General features: G+C 42.2%; 1 protein-coding gene across 6 annotated transcripts in view; it reads left to right on the forward strand.

The window, feature by feature from the left end:
• QTMAN (queuosine-tRNA mannosyltransferase) overlaps nucleotides 1-24,215 on the forward strand; it is a 234,959-nt gene that overhangs the window by 200,204 nt on the left and 10,540 nt on the right. For 5 of the 6 annotated variants that reach the window (XM_083153853.1, XM_083153851.1, XM_083153852.1 and 2 more), the window contains 2 exons: nucleotides 10,640-10,710; nucleotides 11,469-11,560. In XM_083153853.1, coding sequence (XP_083009979.1) covers nucleotides 10,640-10,710; nucleotides 11,469-11,560 — 163 coding nt within the window. Of the gene's footprint in view, nucleotides 1-10,639; nucleotides 10,711-11,468; nucleotides 11,561-24,215 lie in introns of those variants that run through there. The other variant, XR_014450815.1, reaches the window with a different exon arrangement.

Genomic DNA, 24,215 nt, shown 5'->3' on the forward strand with positions numbered 1-24,215 from the left:
TTCATATGCATTTTAGGACATACCCCGGAACACATCATCTGCCTATTCAGTAGTTTTGAAATCCTCAGCAAAAATGCTGATGTGCATAGTACAGTAGTTCAGTGATCTTCTCCGTTCTTATTATATATCCCTTAGTTGCAGGTGACATTAGATGGACTAGAGAGAGTACCTAACTAAAGTTAGATACATGAATGTGTATAATTAACTTTCCAATTAGGTAATATAAAAAGAAAGTAGTCAAAAATGAACTGAACCGTTAAAGCAATATTCAAGGAATTAAGAAAAGTTTCATAACAGGATGGTTGTAACGCACACGTGTTATGTTTTCTGTAGTATTACAGTGGATAAACCACATCTTTACCTGGTTATTGCCATCTTCAGGTGGATGCCTAAAACCAGCGGGCACACAGCTATGTATACAGTAATACATAATATTCCTGTAAGTGGGCAATGCTTTTCCACTTCTCACAATACTCAGAAACCGTTTCACACCCCCTTTGATACAGACTGGGTTTTAAAACCCATTTTGCAGAAAGTGAATTGATAATAAAATCTTATTACAAATAAGTGTTTGCAGTATACAGCATAAAGACCTGATTCCAGAGAGGAGATAGTTATTCAGGTCCCAGATTCCTGCTACATTAGCAACAAATAAATAATGCATTCCGTTTTAATCTGCGCAGCAGTCATCCTTTATCAGGGACCAGGTATTTGGGATCCCACCAGTACTGGGCAGATGGACCTCCACTACTAGCTTTTACGACGCCTCATTTACTCAGCATTTTGAAATCCTTAATGGGCACAGCTGGCAGCTGAATTCAGGTTTGATACGAACAGTTTAGACATCTTTAGATGTAGCAGATGGAGAATTTTACACAAATAAAGTAGGAGAAAGTGTGCAATTAGGTATTTTATCTGCAGTTACACGCTGCATCCTGGGTTTTAGCTTAGAACATCACCGTAGTGGGTGGTCAACATCCTTCTTCCTTGCGAGTCCCAACTTTCTTCACATTACATTTGTTGGATATTTGCCTGGGCTGAAAACTTTTATTGTTTGTGTTGAGCAAATCTAAATAGGATCAAAGTAATAGGGAATAGGAGCACTTTCAGGGTCCACACGACCAGTACATGACATTGTAAATGGTGCAGCACTGGTTTTATTTATGCAAGACGCCCCCGCCCCCTCCCCCTCCAAATAAAATAAATAAATACCTTAAGGAATAAATCTTTTTTTTTTTTCAAGTTCTTGAAGATGTAAAAAGCTTCAACGTTTTTAATATGAGTTACAATAACTAATTTTAATCCCATCTGCTAAGTATGACAACATTAGCATTTACATTTAATTAAAAGCACCCTTAAAGCAGAGATGTTTTAATCACTCCGTTTTATTTACTCTACTCTGGTGTCACTTAAAATTTGAACTTTTTTATTCGTTAATAATGAGGGGTTTCTTTCACCTCTTTACACACACAAAATCCCGTCGGTAATTAGCAATCTACCGTTATTACTAGATTCAGGTGTCACAACTATGTCTCATCCTCATTACAGCAGAGAAAAAAAAATCACCTATCTTATTCATTATTACGAGATAATGCGACTTAGAAGCTTCGTAGGCCCTCCAGAAAAGTAATTCAGCCAGGCAAAATTATCAGCTAATTATATTTAGAATCAAAAGTGCAATAAGGATTTGCAGATAAATTGTATGAAGTGAAGTGAATAGATCGGAATATTAAGATTCATAGATTTAGCAGATGATTTGTTAATTGGTATGAAAAAGGTCATTTGATGGCCATTTATTGCATAGATGAAGTGTACTCTATTTGCTGTTTAACCCACTTGACGCGGTGCCTTATACGGTTCCTTCTAGAGCATGATGTTATGGCCACTCCGGAAGATGAATACACTCGATTTTGTCTTTTGTGAAACACTGGATGATTATTGGTGCTTTGATTTTGTGTCTTATGATAGAAGATGAGCAAGCTGTTTGCAACGAAGCTTAAATGAATGTAAAATTGCAGTGGAAACGTGAAACTGGCCAATAGCAGTCATTTGCTGATCGCTTTGCTGGTTTTGCTAAAAGTGGATCTGTCCTGCAAGTCTGAAATATATAGCAGCAATAGTATATGGTTTGTATACAGTTATTATCTGTACCGTTCTGTTATAGAACTATTCCCTTCTCTCTCTGTTGTTTTATTTAGTATAATGCTTGGGTGTGGTATAATAACATGACTGTCAAAAGATTGATGTTGTTGAGGTAGACCTCATTCGACATGCAGCTGATGATCCTATTCACATTAAATTGCATCATGATAGGACCACCACCTATTGTGCAGTGGCGATAATCTGGGTATTTTATAGCGAAGGAGTAGGTGTGATGCACAATCGCAGAGACCACCCTCCATACTTTCTCCTGTGCCTTTAAATGCCTGCCACAGCCCCCTGCAATACTGACTTGGCCTGTTTCTCCAACATGGAACATTGAGAAAATTGGCAACTACAGTAGATCGATCAACATCAATGTTGTTGGATTTGAAATCAACCTTGAGTAAATTTACCCCCTAAGCATTAATTGTATTAGCTGTTAGTGTAAGCTGTCCTATGGCATGAAGCTCATGTGATTGGTCAGAGCCACTTAGGAGCCCAGCAAACAAATGCTTTCTTAGAAGGACTTCAGCATGCTTCTGCCACTACTAGGCATGTTTCCTCTTAGATCCTAATTCAAGTCTGATCAGAGGGGACAAATCTGGCCCCGTTCCGATGGTGGGGGCCTGCGCATGCACGTATTTGTGCATGATTAGACCCCCTGACCAAGGAGTTCACACTGGTAGGGGAGGCAGGCCTTCAGGGGGCAGCATCGGGGGAACACCCAGCATTAGATGGGCATCCCTATGAAATCGCTGGGCGTTCCCCAAGGAAAGCAGGTGTGCTGATGCCTGCTCGGGGCAGTTGGCTGACATCACATCAGCGCCCGCGCTAGTATTCGTCCATCTCTGGCTGAAATAAGTCAGTTTCACTGACCTTTATTTTTTAAGGGGAGAGGAATCAATCGATGGTCGCCGACCATCGAATAATTTCTGTCCCCTTCTGGTGCATGCAAGGGGACGTGTTCGTGGATGGGCGTTTGTTGGGGTGGCGCTTACCCACTTGCTAGGCAGCAAATATACACTGCCTAGTATGCACATCTGAATCAGGCCCTTCGTCAACAGGAATATTTATACCTGCCCAGACGATAACTCGGTTCTTGTTTAGATTCACGGTGGCAGCATGGCTGCCTGCTACTCTGGGTTCGGCGCTCGGAAAACTATCTAAAATAAAGTCCATGCCAACGTGAATTTGTTCATACCCCCACTATCCACATTGGCATGGAGCTGATTTTAGATAGCGTGGCGAGCGTAGTGAGCCACCGAGCCCGTAGCTTGCCCCGCAAGGGGACACAGACGCTGCTGCAACTGAGACGCTGCCGCCGTGAAACTTAACAAGTACCGATAGCTCAAATGTGGCAAATTCGAAATAAGCTGTAAAACGTGAAGGCGATAGCCACATTTGGTTTGCAAACCTAAGGTTTACTTGGTTTACTATACTACTTTACTATAAACACAGGCAAACACGGGGGGGGGGGGTCTGGTTGCCCGGAAACACCCTCCTTTTGGCAAGTGCCTTAAATTATGACAACAATAGTGCTGGTATATAATTTGATCAATACAGTGTAAGGGACAGAGCAGAGCTGCTGCAAATGCCTAGTGTTCCAGCATATTCTGCAACATTTACTGTACAGTATGTGTGTATCTGAACCCTCAAATATCACAGTGGACCAGAGAGTATCTACCAGGAGGAGGAGACAGGAACCTAACTATGGGGTGGGAGATTGTGAGCTTAGAAAGTGCAGTACTGGTTCTATTATGTTTGTGTATTTAATTTATTATATGTTTAAACGGTACTTGTTTCCTAGCAGGGCGCCCACTAAGCTATTTGCTTAGTGGGCTATTCTGCGTAGTGAAATCGCATCGCACATTGCATCGCATGGCTTTTTGTGCCTTGTGATGCGTGCGATGCGATGTGCGATGCGATCTCAGTAGTTAATTTAGTTAATTTATTCACTGCACCCTGAGTGAAATCGCATCGCACATCGCATCGCATGGCCCTTTTTTGTGGCGTGAGATGTGAGATGCGATCTCAGTAGTTCATATGGTAAAACACCTAAAACACCACCACTCTCCACGTCACTCCGAAGCGTGGCGAGCCGCAGCGGAACGTGTCCTCCGACCTTTTCATACCCCACTATCCACGTCGGCGTGGAGTTGATTTTATATAGTGCAGCGAGCCACCGAGCCCGAAGCGTGGCGAGGGTACGCAGATTACTTTACATGTATTTCGCGTCCTCTCGCGGGGCTCGCTGCGCTCCCCACGCTTCAGGCTCGGTGGCTCGTTGCGCTCGCCACACTGTATAAAATCAACTCCACGTGGATAGTGGGGGTATGAAAAGGTCAGAGGGCGCGTTCCGCCACACCTCGCTGTGCGAGCCTCGCTTCGGGGTGACGTGGAGAGTGGTGGTGTTTTAGGTGTTTTACCATATGAACTACTGAGATCACATCTCACGAGTGGGAGATTTTGGATTACAACCCCCCCCCCCTCTAAAAATCCTGCGTATGCCACTGATAAGGTTTACATCTTCAAAATGATTAGTAATTTCTATGCACTGATAAATAATTAATGCAACAAAGGTCTCATCAGATTATTTGGCACCACGTAAACTGGTATCATTGGAGTACATACTGGTCCAGTGCTCAATTTCTAAGCGATCTACTCAGATCGCTTAGAAAAGGGGCTGAATTTGCCCCGTGTAGGCCCCTTAAAAGCCCCATACATAAGGTAAGATATTGGCTGATGGCATCAAGCGTGTTTATAAATGGATTTTTAACCTGAATTCACGTTTGCTTCACATACAGTAGCTCTCTGTATACAGCAGTCATCAGTTGGGCTCAGCAGCAGTTGTTTAGCCATGGTTAGGCCTACACACCTAATCATAGCCAAGCCCCCAATGTTCTCCAGCCTAATATGCTTATGCAAATACTGTACAGTTAATGCTGCCATTTTAAGAGCTGTTATTTTCCTGACAGAAGATCATAGTAAATGTGACAGACTTTTTATTTCACAAGAATATTTTTGTATCCTGAAATGAACAAAAAACATTCAGCTGATTATAAGTTTATATGCACACTTTGTGTATGTATATTTTAAATGAGCAACCAGAGCCATTGTATACTATGCTACAAGCCCAGGTTCTGATACCTAGAACATGCTTAGAGCCTGCATCCGTTTGGTGAGCGGTCACACAGAGCAGAATACAGCCAGATAGTTGGGGATTGGAGATGTTAGGCCATCTATAGGGCAATAGGAGTGCACACACACACACACAGATATATGCTTTCATGATTAAACACAGTGCTTCATATATGTTTAATGATAACATAGAAATACAATGCATGGAATAAAAATGAATTTGGCGCCAGCAGTACATTTTAGGAGACTTGTCTCCTGCAGTTTGTCAAGCCCTGATTACTGTCAGATAAATAGAACAGGAGATATAGGTAGTGTGCTCAGGAAAATTAGTGTAACAGACTGTAAGTTCAGGCCTGTACCTTATCACGCAGCCATGACACGTCTTCAGCCCATTCTTTCTCCTGTCCAAGATGTTGGGGGCTAAAGCATAAGGTTCACGTGAAACTAGAATGCAAGGAAGCTTTGCCTATTTAGGTGAACAGACTTCTGCAAAAGGCTATGATAATATTTATCTGTTTGTACATGTGTATATACCGTGCGCGCGCATACACACACACATATATATACAGTATATAATATAGATTTGAAATGCCGGCACTCACTGGTACAAATGGTTATTTGGCCTCCTAATGTGCTCCAAAAGTTCAGCGCACATACCAATAAAGATCCATCAAGGCGGCACTCCAGACACTGGCATAACTATAGAGGGCGCAGTTGCTATGGGGCCCGGTGGCTTGGTGGGCCCCAAGGGAACCCACTGCACCCTCTATAGTTGAGATCATCATCTGGCATGTTACTTCTTGCATGGAGGTAGGAGCCAAAGCCCCTGCATGTGCAGACTCCTAAAGCTAGTAGCAGTTGCACTGTGGCAGTACGCGGCTGACAGACTATATAAGCATAATACATATGCGTTCGACAGCTGCCCACTGTCAGCACCACTGCTAGCTTCCGGGTTCTGGAGTCTGCAAATGAAGAGGCTTCAGCTCTGTCCTCTCTCCTTCATCTCCCAGTAAGTAACATGCTGGGCTCACAGCCGGCTTGTATCCACTTATTGGCGCTTATTCAGATCTGATCACAGTACAAATTTGTTCTCAAAATGGGCAAAACCATGTGCACTGCAGGTGGGGCAGATGTAACATGTGCAGAGAGAATTAGATTTGGGTGAGTTATTTTGTTTCTGTGCAGGGAAAATACTGACTGCTTTATTTTTACACTGCAATATAGATCTCACTTTGAAGAAAAACCCCACCCAAATCTAATTCTCTCTGCACAAGTTACATCTGCCCCACCTGCAGTGAACATGGTTTTGTCCATCTAAGAAGGAATTTGCCAGAAGGAGTGAACCAAAATAAGGCCCATTGTGAGATGCTTCTGTGAATTTGTCAGTAGAATTTCTGCCTACTCTATGTTGTGCATACGGAAGCTCCTGTCTGCACACCAGGAAGAGGCAGTGATGACCCGGCTGTCCATGGAAGCCCCGCCCCTGCCCTAGTAAAGTACTTCCCTCAAGCCAGCTAGAGCCTTTACATGGCTCTGCTCATGGTGGTTTGCCAAGGTGCAGACACAAGAAGATGGAGGGTGAGTTCACAGGTGCTACACATATAAGTTGAGAGTACTGTGCGGTGCAAGGTGCCGGCTGATCTCCCCCTCCCTCTGGTTTTTCATTCTTCTTTCTCCTCCCAGGGCTTCCTCATGATCATGGGGGGTCTTTGCCAGGCACATCACAGTGTCTCTCGCCCCACTCCGTACCACCCTGCTTCTCACCATCCCCTCCCTGACGCCCTGCGTCTCACCTTCCCTTTCCTACCGCCCTGCATCTCACCATCCCTTTCCTACCGCCCTGCATCTCACTATCCCCTCCCTGCCACCCTGCATCTCACCATCCCCTCCCTGCCACCCTGTCTCACCATGCCCTTCCTGCCACCCTGTCTCACCATGCCCTTCCTGCCGCCCTGCGTCTCTCCATCCCCTCCCTGCCTCCCTGCATCTCTCCATCCCCTCCCTGCCGCCCTTTGTCTCTCCACCCCCTCCCTGCCGCCCTTCGTCTCTCCACCCCCTCCCTGCCGCCCTTCGTCTCTCCATCCCCTCCCTGCCGCCCTTTGTCTCTCCACCCCCTCCCTGCCGCCCTTCGTCTCTCCACCCCCTCCCTGCCGCCCTTCGTCTCTCCACCCCCTCCCTGCCGCCCTGCGTCTCTCCATCCCCGCCCTGTGTCTCTCTGTCCCCTCCCCCTACCCTACATCTCTCCATCCCCTCCCTACCACCCTGCATCTCCCCATCTCCTCCCTACCGCCCTGCATCTCCCCATCTCCTCCCTACCGCCCTGCATCTATCTTTCCTCACCCCCTTCCGCTTGCATCTATCTTTTTTTCCTATCCTCCCCCTATGTCTCTATGTATCCTTACTCCCTCCGTACTGTCCCGCACCTCTCTCCTTTCTCTCTCTCTCCTTTCTCTCTCTCCTTTCTCTCTCTCTCTCTCTCTCCTTTAGCCGGTAAAAACTTGCTCTGCACCACAGTGTGGTGGTGCTGATGGGTTCAGTCTGTAGTTCTGAGTATAGTTTTTATTTTCAAGTGTAGGCTGATGGGTTTTCTCATGGTGGGGCCCACAATCTCATAGATTTTGCTATGGGGCCCACAATCTTCTAGTTATGCCCCTGACTCCAGACGCCATAAAGGACCACAGATACTTGGATGAAAAGACAATATTTCAGCACTATTTGTTGCGCTTTTTTTCTTTTGTACCTCACTTGAAAAAAAAGCACTGGTCCGGCACTCTCAGCAAGTAAATAATCAGACCACACTGCTTATTGATCTGCTTATTTACTTGCTGAGAGTGTTGAGAGTGTTGAACCAGTGCTTTGTCACTCGCAGACTATATTATATAGACAACATTTCAGCGCTATTAGATAGATTCATAGATACATGAATACATTTGTGGCCCCCAATTGTTGCTCATATTAGCTGGAGTGCAGGATCCCCTTGTAGATTAGGGGTATTCAATCACCGGTGAGCATCTCCCAACTGGGGAGATAGCCGCCTGGTCCTATTCAATGCTGTCTTCTTCGACAGCATTGAACAGGGTATCTCGGCAGAATGAGCCCGATTTCACAAGCAGCCACGCTCGTTCTGCTGAGAACAGCTAGGAGGTGTCGAGCTTTCGGCTGCAGCTCGCCTCCTCCAGGCCGCAGCTCTCGGCCACGGCCCCTTCTCGCCCCGCTGCAGGCGGGACATAGAATCCCGCCTGCAAATTCTCGGTCAAAAAGACAGAGAACGGGACAGTGTCACAGGTGTCGAGCAAGCTTGACAACCGTGACCCCAAATTGAATACCTCCCCCCATGTATGTGCGTGTTTATTGTATATCTATATCTATATATAAATATATATATATATATATATATATATACACATACCTATAGATATAGGTGGAAGTCAATGCAACAATGCCACATAGTGGACAAATTATTTAGAAAAATTCTGAACTTACAGTAAGCCTGAACTTATTTGGCATCTTGGGACTTGAGAGTACTCCCTCTTATATTTTGATTCTCCCTTGAAATGGGTTCATTCCATACTCCACACATTGGGGCATATTAAGCCTAATAAAGTTATAAAGAACTGTAAAAGGTGATAACACACCAGCCAATCAACTCCTAGATCTTTTTTAAACGCTTATGCGTTATCACCTTCCACTTTACCATGCTTAATACATCTGCCCCATTGTCCCTATACCAGTGGTTCCCAATCTTTTTTGAATCACGGCACCCTAGAGTATCAACATGTTTTCACGGCACCCCTAGGACCCCCAATAATTAAATAGATTGGGTTTATATGCGATTCCTAGTGTCAGTTATGTAGTAATGGGCAGGATTTGCTTCTGTTTGTACACATTTTATTATTGTCAACCACCAGCACTGGTTTTGCCCATAAATAATTAACCATAAAAAATTTGAATTGGTCTTGGACCACCAACCCAGGGCACCCCTGCATGTGTCCCGAGGCACCCCAGGGAGCCACGGCACACAGTTTGGGAACCACTGCCCTATACCCTTTCCCCATATGTTCCAATGCCAGAGCTCAAGTGCCTCCTTCACCAGAACTGTCCGGTTTTAATAAAATGTAATAGTAATGTCATTTTTTTTTACAGCATTCAAAATGTGTTTTATTTCCATCCTAGGAAAAGTTTTTGGCTATTTCATCCCACCAATGTTGTAGGTAGTGCTTGTGTAGACCACTGATCTATTCTTCTGATTACACACTATTTGATGAGTTAATACTAAACCACATACAGTTTTTTTTCTTTTACAGCAATAATAAACATCCCATACCTTATGATGGAAAGATGTATGTATTTACTTTGTCTAATTCGACACTTGACAGTTAAAGAAAATACAAAAGCCACAGACAGAAAATGTATATATATTGTGTCACTGAAAATAAGCAAAAATTAACAAAAAAAAAGTATGCATGACCTCAAATAGTTTTGGAGAAGAAGGGAACAGTAAAAAAAAAAAAAAAAAAAGTTTTGAAATCCCAATTCCTTCCATGGTCAACCTATTTGGCTGCATTTCAAAACCATTTTACATAAACACAGTTAAAGACCCGTTTTGAATTTCGCTTACGTTTTTACAAGCCAACAAAAATAAAAGTATATTTTTACATGCTTCGGACATGTCAGTTTGTTGTCGTTATGCAGCAAGACAAAGATCGCAGGACATGGCATAATTTTTTTTCAGGAGTAACAAAAACGAACGTGTTTTTTTTTTTTTTTTTAAGCCGAAACTTAATTAAAAAAAAAAAAAAAAACATTTTTTGCATACCAAAATAAGAATCCTAATTTCCTCTGCTTTACCATCGTTTTCCCCAGCATAAGCAGAAAAGCCTGTATGCAAGTCACAAATATATTTAAATGGCTGTTAACAGGATTGCCGAGAATTATGCGCATTGCAGCACTAGAGAATCTGTTTGTAGCGTCCCACCATACGTTGCAAATGAACATTCTTATTTTCTGCAGAATGATTAAGGAAATCTGTACATACTTTACTGTGTTGTTTCATGTGTTTATTTGGTGATTATAAAAATGTGTTGAACAGCATTTAAAGGACAGGAGAAAAAAAAACACACAAGCAGATCTCTGATTTGATGTATTCAGCAAGCAAACATATGCTACATGTTCTGTTATATATATAACGCAGACATAATCCATGGAGCGTTCTCTGAACGATTCTTCTCAGTGATGTAGAGAGAAGGGTTTATAGGGGGATAAGAGTAGCAGCTTTCATGTTAAACTTAACCAATTGACCAGGGTACTGTGTTGACCAGTATGTGTATAGAGGATTATTTTCTCTTTTATTTCATTTCAGGTTAGAAGCTGTGTACTGCGGCTGTTACCCTCTGTGCCCCAAAAATTTGGTGTACCCCGAGATTTTTCCAGGTAGGAACATCTACTCCCCATCTCCGGGACATAACGCTAATCACGCTGCAATGTTTAAGCCTGAAAACCAAAGTTATGCAAGAACATTTGTTTATTTGGCAAAACCGACATGTTAATCTTAAAAAATATGTGATATAATACACTAGGCTACGTTTATATGTACCATCTGTTGTCTCACAATACAAAATAAAAAGATGATTTAAAATAGCTTTTTGCATTAGTCTCGGGCGGTACGGCAGAACTGGAATAACACGAAGCAGGCTGACATCGACCTTATTGTGATTATATGTATACATACAACTGCAGATGTCTGTATGTGTTTTATGTGTGTTTATGCACACATGTATGTAGCTAAACATTTACATCCGTTGACATAGATAACAAAGCTCGAGATGTGAAGGTCGTAGGGACTAACGAGTTTATGATTGATGCCGTTATGCGACAAGGTCGCTGTACCAAAATCTTGTCGTAGCTTTGTTGCAATCCACATTTACTAAATATGTCTCCCTTGCATTGTGTTCCATTAGAATAATGTATTTTAATCACCCGGAGGAGATGTCTAAACAGAACAAGTACACTGTCTTATTTAACATTAAACATCCTTGCGAGTAGAGGTAACTTCATAAAAATCAGGCTTAAATAATGTAAAACACGAGACAGCACAGAGCAATATGCATTTTTAATTAGTAAAGTGACTAATATCGAGTGTGTGCTTTGAGGTTTTTGTTTCATTAAAAATGTATCTATTTTTCCTGCAGCGGAATATCTGTATTCGACACCTGAACAGCTTCTGAAAAAACTGCAGAATTTCTGCAAAAGGCCTGATATTGTACGGAGACGTCCGTTCCAGGTATATGCTCCGAAGACCTTTTAAAAAAAAAAAAAAAACCTGACAAATTGATTGCAGCTTATACAAAAAATAAAAATCGGGGGAGAGAGAGCGACTGCATAATTAGTGTACTTATTGTGGAAAGGAGCATGTTATGCAGGAATATTAGTTGTTATGCTAACAAGGATTAATTAAAGTACATGGCAGTTATATTAACATAGGTCTGATGGTAGTCTTGCACTTAAGGCATCCAGCATCTCCTTTTAATTTATTGCTTACTAAAATGACTGTCCTGTATATTTGGACCCATGAGGCTTATAAAAATGAACCTGGATTAATGCAGCTCATTAGCTTTAAAGGAAAGTTGAAAGGAATATTTTACAATTATACTAATGAAGATAAGCTCACTTTGCTGTTGGAATATGATATTATTTCAGCCCGAAAAAAAAAAGAATCAGGTGATTATTATCAGGTGCGGAATATATTTATTTTTGTGACATCTTTTTAATTCCTTGCTTTGTCACATCGGTTTCCTTTGTCCTTTGACGCCCTTCAGAGTTAGATTACTTTTTAACGGCAGTATTTTATTTTTATAAGCTATTCACGTGACCCTGCCAGCATCACCCCTTTTCTAAATTGGTATGTTGATTTTGAATGGGGTTCTGTTTTTATTTTTTTACGCTTTTCTCTACCACTATAAGAAGAAGAAATTAACGAATAATAATTTAGATAAAACACGACGCACTTTGCTCGTACTAGATGCAGCCATTGTGAGATGACAGCAACAAAATTGGATCTTGCCGGTTTAACCCCACCGGCGCCATTGGTAATGGCAACGGCGGGGGGATGTAAAATGTTCTGTTTCTTTTCTGCAGCCCAGATATTTGGATGATGTATGTGCGACGTGAAGCACCATTGTGCATCTGTAGGAAATGGTTAAAGCATGGGAAAAAATAGAGATAGGAGCAAAAAAATGCAATTTAACACCCAATTTCAAGCTCATTATCTTTCATTGTCTATTAACTTGGCAATGGTTCAGGAGGTAGCTTATAATAGTTTAAAATGCTGACTGCACAGTTCCAATACTCGGCATTGCTTTGCAAGTCAGTAGAATTGCATGCAGCTTTTAACCTGTAATGAAAAAAAGTAGGGGAACCCACCCAGAAGGCAGGCAGGTTTATGATGTGTGGAACCCCTCAGGCCTTCATCGTCTTCCGCTTTCTTTGCTGCAGCCTGTGTGTTCCAGCATTTTATAAACCAAACAGATCCATGTAGGACAGCGTGAGGTCTTTACTATTGACACAACCGACATCTCAGGGTTTCTGCAGCTCCAGCTGAGAGAGGGTGGAAGCGTTTTGACGGTTTACAATGACAAACTACGTTCTGATAAACAATAAACATCAGTAGTTTTGCAGCGAAAATCTGATTTTTCGCTATTTATTAGATGTGTGAAACTGGTGATATTTAACTATTGTTAGCGTGCAAAGAAACAAAGAACAAAAAAAGGCTAATGCAGATGTGTACAAGGTGTAATGCTCATGTACATACTACAGATGCTGAGCACATGGCTCTTTGCTCTAATACAGAGGTTCCCAAACACGGTCCTCAAAGCACTCCAGGCTTTACGTATATCCATGCTTAGCCAAAGGTGACTTAAAGAGTACCTCAGTCAATTTGATTTAACCATCTTTGCTGAGCCATGGGTATAGTTAAATCTTGCACCATTGGGGTGCCTCTTCCCTAATACAACAGGTCCTGGACAGATTTGGCCACTTGGCATTTGTACCAAATGGTATGATCCTATGGGACGCAACCATGCACATTAGGAGAACAGTAAACCAAATCAATTTTCTAGATCAGAGGTTCCCAAAACACGGCCCTCGAAGCACCGTAATGGTCCAGGTTTTAAGATCATCCATGGCTCAGCACAAATCAAGATAACTGAGGTACTAATTAAGTCACCTGTGGCCAAGCATGGATATACTAAAAACATGGACCATTTTGGTGCCACGACGACCGTGTTTGTGAACCCCTGTTCTAGAGTCTACTGTTCTCTAATTAATTCTGTTCGGGATCTCTGGTTATAGGGACACCCAACACTCAATTGCAGTAATTTAGTGAGTGATTACCTTAAAGGGGATATTCAATGTTGGGTCACGACTGTCAGGATGGCCTGACAGCCGTGACCCTGCTGCAGGTCGAGAAGGGGGCGTGGCTGCAAGAAGCCGCCGGGAATCGGCGAGCTGCGGCCGGGAGCTCATTAATTACCGCCTATTCTCGGCAGAACGAGCCCGACTGCTTGTGAAGTCGGGCTTGTTCTGCCAAGATCCCATGTTCAATGCTGTCAAGGAAGATCATATTGAATTGGGCCCCGCAGCCATCTCCCAGGCCGGAATGGCTGCGGGAGATCGAATATCCACCTTAATGTGCAATGTCAATTACCTGGTTTTTGTACCCATGTTTGACAATAGTTCAAAAAGGGTGAACTTAATCTTTGAACGATTTATGCAATGGGAGTCATCTTATAACTTCAGTGCCAGAGTGTTGCAATGTTTCAAAACATGATCTTCATTGGGATTATCTTCCAGCAATGGAGACCTGAGATTGTTCAATAAGGAGGAACTGTAACAGATTATGGGATTACTTGCATTCAGCAATATCACATTGTAATAACATTTTAGACACCCCTTTTTAGACACCTTTTGACCATTTGTTGGAGTATGTATCCACTGAAACCACATTGATTGCCCATGGAGATTACTGCAGCTTCGGACAACAGTCAAGAAGAACTCTCCATCCACGGCCTTTTCACCCAAATGTGCATTAAATTCTGTAAACCGTTCCTTCCAATCCCCCGTACTATTAATTTGTATGGCCCCTTTAATTTTTATGGCTCTCTGTATTCCTATATTTCTCAAATCGATAAAAGCTGCATGTTCATTATTCATTTAATGTATAATATTTTGTTACTGTGCAGGGATACAAACCAGATGTGGCAGTTATAATTCTGCAGCATGTTACATAACTTTGATGAAACTCAAAACTCAGACTTCTTATGCAAATCTTGTACTATGACACTTCACCAAGATTGGATCATGCATTTAAATTCTCCCTCGCCCCCATGTACACAAGGTCGGGAACCTTGGTTCTATTAACAGTTTCAGGGTGGGGTATTATTTGTTCTACGGAGTTACAACATCTATGTGTTACTCAGTTCTGTAAAATTCATTTAAGTTTAGAAAATGTCAGTTAGTGGGAAACATCAACATATTATAATGTAATAATAATAAAGCTTTAAGGTTATTTAAACATTATATACAGCAAATCATAAATCTAAAATATTTTACATGGATTCAGCCCTTACATACTACCCTGTATATCCCAGCAAATTCCATCTAAATGTAATCTTCTTTCCCAGAATTGTGTATAAATTTCATTCCTTCTATTCCCATTTTGACTCTTTGTTTAGTTTTTTGGGGGTCCTTTGTACTGTACATCTCCTTTTCAGCCCCCTTTCATAAATGTTGCATTGACATGTGCCATATGTCCCAGTTCATTACCGTTGCCCATACTTTGTCATTTGTGTCCTTTCTGTAGCACCATTAATATGGTTATGTTATATTTAATCAACAATGTTTAGTTCAACTAAATGGTTGACACTGCGAAAAGGTCGAAATAAGCTTAACACTCAAAATGTTGACATAAGTTTTTCATGATTTTTTGGTGCCTATTTGGTCGTACATCAACATGGACACCATATATATGTACCGCGTCCCCTCGCATGGCTCGCTTCGCTCGGCACACCACTCTATGCCCACTTGGGTAGTGAAGTATGAAAAACCACCTTTTTACTTAAAAAAATCAGGAAAAACTCATGTCGACCTTTTCACTGTCATCATTGCCTATGTTGACCATAAGCTTGTGTTGACCTTTTGGCAGTGTCGACCTTATGTTTGTTGACCCTTTTTAGGTGTCGGCCTAGTTACTGTCGACCATGAGTTGACCTAGAAATTGTCTATCCACTGACTGCATACCATTAATACATCATGGCACCCTTTCTTTACCTGTTTTGCTCTCTGTTTTGCTCTCTGACTCTTCTCAGCATGAGGTAACTGATTGCTCTATACAGTATGTCTCTATACATGCATGTTCCACTAACAATAGGAATTAGCGTTTGTACATATATATATAACCAACTATCCATTTTCCTCATTTGTTTTGTCCATTGTTCTGTGTTTACATTTGGACATTATTCACTGAGTAGTCATAAATTGTGCCAAACTACCATATATTATAGCAGCAAATTTTTGTAAAATGTGCAGTAGTCTGCAGCCTGTTTCATTGCAAATTCTCTGATAGTTCCTAAAGTGTGCGGAGTTCTAGCAACTGTAGCATAGGGCCGCATGCTGCTTCTTAATAGGAACAATACATCCCTGCTATTTTGTCCCCAGTGGGAACAGAGGGGGCTATAAAGTGCCTGGGCCGGGACTCTTCTGGGCTTGCCAGGGAGGTGTTACCATGCTTCCAAGATGTCACCGTCAAAAGTCTCCCACCTGTGCTCAGCCCCACCACCGTGGCCAAGTCCACTTCCCCAAAATCAGTACCTGCTGGGAATATCTGTATACGCAACAGCATATGTTGTGTTGGGAGGGAGTTCAGTTCAATGTCGCTGTAGTGTTTCTGTAAAGGTCAGAGGAAGTGAATAGGTGGCCAGTAGCACATGCAATTTCCCTGCACTCCTCATATAAGATTATTAGCAGTGTTTGGCTATGTTACAATACATTTATAATGTGTATGCAGCTAAATATCTATGACATGTGGATATTAACTAATTTTATATTTTTTTAAGCTTTACTTTTTACTTAAATGCCTATAACAGTGTAACATAGCAGTTTGGTGTAATAAATGTCAAATGCTGAGTGTTCGGTATGTGATTTTAGAGAACGTTAACGCCATTATAAGAGGAATATTCATACTATAGTATCCTGCATAATGGGAGTTATTCAGATTTGATTGGGGTAACTTATTTTGCCACATAGTACCAATTATCACTATTTCGTGCATGCACAGGACCCGTTGGGGTCCTGCATTGTTGGAAGCAGGACGGCAGAAGACTGTCAGTGATTGATGGCCTGCGGACATTTGTTTGAAGGGAGGGGAGGGGGCGGTGACTGCCATTTAGAGGGAGGGAAGAGGCAAGGTATCTATGTCATTGGATGGAGACTTCCTGCTGCAAACTGCCCATGGTAACTGAGAGATTTAATGGAAGGAGCAACTCTAACCAAATCTAGATTTGGCTGGGCGGGGGGTATTCAGTATAGGATTACGACTGTCAGGCCATTTTCCTTTCATCCAACAGTAACTCGACAGTAGGGAATTCAATGTTCTGCGGATCGGCGAAAACGGCCTTGGATTGTAAAAATACGCTCATGAATTCCACAATCGGTGGCCGTTTCTGACAAACCAGATCCAGCTTGGATATGACAACCTTTAATGCTGTCGTTAACAGCAGTGATGAATAGGTGAGTGCCGATGTTTCCCCTGTCGGGAAATATCGGCCATAAATACACACACACACCCCCCCCCCCCCTAAGACTGTGAAAGTGGCCTGTGATTCAGCACGATCTTCACCCCTTTGTGATCATTTGTGAATCACGTTTGTTATTTTTTACTTTTCTGTCATAGCAGCGATCTCTCCTATATCCTTTTTTTTATTTTTATTATATGATATGACTTGGTGTGGACTCTGCAGACAAAACATTAAACAATTGAGGCTGGGACGTTAGAAACAACAAGGAAACAAATGTACCTCAAACTATAAAACAGTAAAATGTTAAAAAGCAAAAAAATAATAAAAAAAATATAATCCAATTTGGTCTCTCCCCTCCTTGGTTAAGAACAAACATTTTTGCATTCTGATCACCATTGTTCTTTCTTGTGTATTGTCCTAAAATACTCAACACTTGGTTGGTTGGTTGGTAGGTAGGAGAAGTTGGGAAGCTCATTTTAAAATATCTTAGCTGGAATGTTGACTCATACACATCCCTCCCTTGTTTGTAAAAATTCCCAAGCTGTGCCAGTCTTCCAAGCATCTCATGGATTTTGATTACTGTAATGAATCAATAAAATAGACCTAAATAATAAAAATTCCATTTGCAATTTATAAACTGTGCGATGGAACATAGAAGCCGGAAAGTTGCTCAAGCACCCTATACTTAATTCTCTTCCACTCACCTACTTTTATGTATATATTGTACTACTGACGTACAGTTAGCCACAGACTACATAGTTTATGTAAGTGATAGACTGTGCGCGCTTTCAGTACTCTTACAATATGTTGCACTTTGCGGGGTTAACTAGCCTGGTGTGGGACATTTGTTTCCTTTCATTCTCTCACATTTGATGTGTTGCTATGAGTGGTAGTAGGCTCAGTGGGCACGGTCACAATGTTCTTTTTGATTCAGAGCATCTCTCAGACATGGAAATACCATTACATTGTTCGGCCAGCGGTGTTTTATCTTCTTATGCCTTTAATAGAGTGCAGCCCGTGTCATCTAGCTAAACTGCCAAGTTCTGCTTTACTCTTGTAAGGGACAGTTTGCCTAGAATACTCCTCCAGTAGCAATTTACTCAGCACCCCAGGGTTTTGTTAGGTTCTCCGAAGGCCCTAGGCTGGCTCCACATCCAAGCTAACCACATCTATAGCTGCTCCCTACCATGCACAAAGGGACATGAATAAAAGAGCACGTTTTGGATATTATTTCTGGACTGGTGCTAGAATAATGTAACCATTTAAGTACATCCAATAAGTTACTATAAAGCTTTTTTCAATTAACCTGGGGCATTTTTGTCAGGACTTAATGCAACACTGATTTAATCACTTTATCATGACTTAGACAGTTGTGATACTGTAATATGTGTGCCAAAAAGGGTTAAAGTAGTTCACATCAATAGAATTCCCACAGAAACATGCTCACCTTAAATTAAATCCCAATAGGGGGTCCACATTCCCTAAATCCCTAAAGGATTCTGTCATTCTGCTGGTTTAACAGAATAAACAAATGTTAATATACAGAATTATTATAGGGTTCTGGCATATGTATGGTCTGTCCGCCCACTGCCCTACACCACCCCCGCCGCTCTGTCTCTGCTGACCCGTCGTATGCTTTGTCCACCGCTCCACCATATCCCACCCCTGCTCCATCTCACTGCCCCTCCCTCCTGCAGCTACATGGTACTTACCTGGCGGGTCTTTTTCATATCCGGCTATGCTATGATCTTTCACATAGTTTGCTGGCCTTAGGCTGGCTATATACTAGAATGACCTGCATATGATGCAGCTCATATGCAAGGCATATGAACAAGCCATCGTATGTGCTATAACACATACGATCTGCTTACGACTACAAACAAAGTCGACTGATTATACGTGCAGCAGGTATGATCAGTGGAGTGACTTCTCAACCGGCACCGCACATTGCACCGATATACCTAATGAATTGCACATAATCGATCGCATGTCCCATCAAAATTATGCATTCGTACACTATATTGGTCTAGTGTATGGCCAGCTTTAGAAGATTATTATATAGATGATGTAGTTGATCAAGGGCAACTTAATGAACAGCAGCAATGTTTCCACCGATTGAACCAGCGGCAAGGGCACCTTACATATATCTCCTGGGTGCCTTTCTTTGTTACCTATGCTTTTATGTAAATGTAACGCATGTATCACAGCAGACTTTGTTTGTCCAATTGTAATTGATTGCGCGTCACGTTGGGACAGTTTGGGTGCAGGACCGCACATCCACCGGGCCATGTAGAAAAACCTGGGTAAGGGAATGGTGACATGTTCTGCCCTCCCAGAGTCCCACTCTGCTCTCCAGTAAGCAGAAGGTTGGCCATGCCTAAACACATGCAGATTTGACCCATGTGCGGTAAAACCACCATGCCACTATTTTCTATTTGGAAAGGTTTTAGAATTCATGTCACTTTACATGATATGTAAAAAGGGTTACAAAATCGATGTATAAATGTGTTCATTTGTAGCACGTAGGCTAATTCTTTATTCTCATAAACATACTTAAATCTCACACCTTTAAGTACATTTTGCCCCCAGCAAATATTTTATTGGTTCTATTAAGCCCAACACAAATTGGTTTTGCTGAGAAAACTTTGAGCTCTCAGGAGGAGGGCGATTGTAACTCGTCTTCCAACAGATTGTCTAACATAGCTGTTACAGACCTTCTGTTGTCTAATTCACGTTACACTTTTGTTCTGGATTTCATTTAATCATGCTCACTGTAGTTTGTCTCCTCTCACAATAACTTTCATGCACTTTAACGTTTTGTGTAAGACCATTCTGAGTGAACCTGTGGCTCTAGAGCCATTGTGGAGCTGTAACTCCCAGAGTGCCTTGCAGCTTTGAATGTTACAATAGAGATCTTTTATATTGAATTCTGATAAATTTACTAAATAATGTTTTTGTGTTCTTTATTTAAATACACTGAATTACAGTGATCACTCTGATATTCAGTTGTTCCCAATGCTGGCAGCCATTGGGGATGTTTTATTACATGCCTGAGGAAGGTGAAAAAAATACTCAATAGCCATCCTGAGAAGGCCATTTTTTTCCTTGCAAAAATACATAGGTCCGCAAACCTATCCTGGATCCTATGTGTTTTCACTCAAAAACATTTTACAGGTGAAAAAAGCTAGGGATAAATGAACTGAGGGGGGAATAAAATGTGCCTGAAACTGAATTTCCCCATAGTCTTTTCAAGATCAGGTTATTAGTCACTGGGTCTATAGGGTTTTTCCATTAGGCATGAGTGGGGGGAGGAGGACACCTCTTAATTGTGTGGTCCAGCTATAGTAAAAGAAAATGCTATGGGTGAGATTTAATGAGATGCAAAAAAAACCCCCCACTTTCCAAAATCACGGATTTGTTTCCAAACATACGGGGGCCAAAAAGCGTAGGGGTCCCCTGTATTTCTGAAACCAGCCCCAGACTCTCGGACCGGTTCTGGTTCCAAAAATACGGGGGACAAAAAATCTGGGCTCCACGGGCTCCAACAGCCCGTGGTGTCATGCCACAGCCGGGGGACACTTTTTACATAAACTCCCCCAGCCATACCATGAACACCGTGGCTGGTCAGCCTTGGATGGGGTTCCAGGAGGTGGGACCCCACTCCATTTTTTTTTACTTTTACACATTTTAACACAGAACCATAAACATCTCAATGATCTGTACATGGTTCTTTTTTTTTTTTTTTTTTTTTTGACATTTTGGGGGGGGGGGGGGATTTCCAAATTCGTACACCATTAAATTGGCAATTTCTATATTTTGCAATGGTAAAACATCTGGATGCAAATTGAGAAATCGCCAATTCTGAATGTGCTAATTCGCAGCAAAAAGTGCGATTTTTGATTGTTTTGGCGATAAAATCGCCCCATACCCCCCCCCCCACCCCAAAAAAAAAAATCGCATCCTATTAAATGTCACCCTGTATTTCATATTTCAGTTTAATTTATTCTACTGAAACTAATTTTACTTCCTCTCCTGTATTTTTGTTTTTGATTGCTGAGGAATTTCCCTATGCTTAGCTTGTTGGAGCACTTTTAGGGCTGGTCACATTGCAAACATGTATTTGTAGTGTTGGACTGGAGCATGAAGGGCACACTGGGGGAATGCAATATTAGGGTCCATACAGTATTTAGGGTTGTGGCCAGCTGCCATAGAGGCTTGGCTAGCTATTAAAGATAATGTATCAGATTAATAACAGCAATGCACCGTAGAATATGCAACATAGTCCGGTGTAATATAAGATAATGTATGTTTAATGTACAAATCAAGTGCACGGTCTGTAACCTGACACACACAACCCCCCCCCCCCCCCCCCCTGTGGAGGTGGTGGGCCCCAGGCAGTGGAGCCCACTGGGAGTTTCCCCTGCCACTATACAATCCCCTGTGTATGTGACTGTTGGAATCCTGACTATTGGGAGGTCATACCACACCCCTTGCCCATTACTAATTGCAGGTTCGAGCATGAAACCCCTGGCAATGAGCATGTAACCCCTGGCATCGAGCATATGTAACCTGTGGCAGTGAGCATGTAACCATTTGCTAGATGCCACTGGCAACACCCCTGGAACGAGCATGTAACCTCTGACAATGAACAGCGTTTCATGGGCGTTCTCATGCTAATGAGGCGATGACACGGATGCGGCAGGGCGGGCAGCTGACATCCAGTGATGTCCATTTCTTTCCCAGCATGCACGCATATGTATATGACTTGAGAGTCACTTTTAAATGCGTGCACCTTCCACATCTTACGATGGTCAGTGACCATCGAAAGATGTGGGAGGTTCCCCCTGCCCTGCAAATGGATGTTACTGTGTAACATCCATTCGCAAGCCCCTGCGAGCAAGTCGCCCTTGCGGATGGTTGGCCACAGCCAACCATTCGCAAGGCGGGATTTGGTGGACTCGCAAGGCTGCGAATCAACCAGAATAACCCCCTAAATATGGAAACTTTCAGCCCCCACCTCTTTTCTCATTCCTTGTACTTTTAGATTTTTCTTGAGTTGTGAAGAATGAATAGGCCCCATAATGCTAAGGAATAGTCCTAGTCCTCATGGCACCACAAGTGTTCTCTAGCACCATTATAGACAACAGAATGTGTGATAGGTAACTAAGTACATCACACAGTTGGAGACAAGATCACATAAAGGTTACTTTGCGCTGCAGACCATAGTCTCCATTATTATCTGACACCTAAGTACCAAACTTCAGAAAGTGTTGTTTCTCAGCATTTGAACCAGTTGGCTTCTGCCAGCCTCAGATGGTGTAAACAGCTTATGGAGTATATTGTAGTACGATCCTTCACTGGCAGCCTCCGACAATATCTGGTAACTGTCCCTGCCCTGATAATTAATATATTTAAAAAAACTGTTGTGGTACTACAAGTCAGTGTTTTTTCTCCCTCAAGCTAGCGTGTCATCCTGGGAAACCAAATCCAAACCTAAACACTCACGTGCTTTTTTGTGGTCTTTGACTTTGCCACATTTTGTGATGAAAACTTGCCTCTGATTCTTATTGATGCCTACATTAGAAAACCTGAGGAATACAAAAGTTAGGCTGAATAATATAGATGCTGTAACACGAATAAAAAGAAATGTAATAGCATTTTATGGGTGTTTGGAGAGCACATTTCTCAGTGTAATATCTTGATTTGGATCGCGCAGAATGCCATCTTTTTCTCCCATTGCTACAAGAGACATAAGAAGTCTCTGAGCAGCCGGTGTGCTCTCTTCAGGGTGGAACAACATGGCAGGGGAAAATACATGTTCAGAAAAAAACCCATAGTTACCACGATGAGGGGATCGGATAAATAGGGTGGCAGATGGATACACATTTGGTGAGAGGAAAGTACACATCCATTTATAATTTATGACACACACAATGGAAGAGAGACCTTTAGGTTGTAAACAGGGAACTAGTGAAGATTCGGAAGGGAAAAAAAATGTTTGAGTATTTCAAGATATTGACAAAGGCGGTTTCAGGGAGATTAAAAAATACAATATTGAATAATATAAATGACGGTAAATAGGTTTATTAACATACATGGCCCTTTTTTTCTCCAGGGTTTTTTTCTCTGCCATCTTATAAATAATTTATTATCTCCTATTTAATTTGTTTACACAGATCTCTTTCCTGTCAGTGGTGTGACTGTATTGCTGTTTTGTTCAGAAAGATACAATGATGTGTACAGGTTGTAGAAAGGTTACATTGTTGGAATTATATTTTGTAGGGATCTACCATGAAATAGTAATATCAAATATAATAATTAAACTGAATTGTTTAAGATTGTATACATGTAGAGGTGAATCTAGCGGCGGGGCAGCTGGAGCACTGCACCTGGGCCCGTAGCTATCCACATTATAATGAGTCGGTATGGTTCCGCAGCCGCTCCCCACTGCATAGTAGGCAGTGACAAAGAGGATGTGAAAGCAGTTTGACAGGGAGAGGCAGTGGGACTATCCCCGACAACTGCATCTTGAGTTACTGCTGATGGGAGGTGATCCTGCTCTTGCCGCCAGGGATGACCAGGAATAGGGACGTCCATGTGTTATGGCCTGATCTCTTCATGCCTCAGTCCACGGCTTAACCCTTTCCCTCCACCCTGCTAGCTCCATTTTAGAAAATCAGGCCAATCCTCTTCATACACTTGACAAGCCCCATTCTCCTCTACACTACTATCCACCAGCCAGAATACAATACCCTCCCCTTTTCCCGTCTACCCTGTTTTCTCACAAATTGACCACCAGGCCCACCACTTTAATCAAGTCGCTCCCCCATCCCTTCTACTCTGTCCTCTCCCAGCCAAAGGACTAGGCCCACCCCTTCTTACTCTGTACTCTGTTACTCCATTGGACAGAGGACTTCTTCATGGAACTTTAAGTGCATGTGTAGGGAGGTAGTGGGTTGTATTAGTGCAGTTATGTAGTTGCCACATGCAAGGAGGATGTAGTGTGGCATGTAGTGTAACATATAGAGGCATGCAGTGTAGTGAGGAATGTAGTGCAGCATATAGAGGGATGTAGTTTAGTGATGTAGTGCAGCATGTAGAGCCATGTAGTTTAGTGATGTAGTGCACCATGTAGAGGTGAGTACT

The sequence above is a fragment of the Crinia signifera genome, chromosome 7 (assembly GCF_055691185.1).
Source record: "Crinia signifera chromosome 7, ASM5569118v1, whole genome shotgun sequence".
In the NCBI taxonomy this organism is placed as follows: Eukaryota; Metazoa; Chordata; class Amphibia; order Anura; family Myobatrachidae; genus Crinia; species Crinia signifera.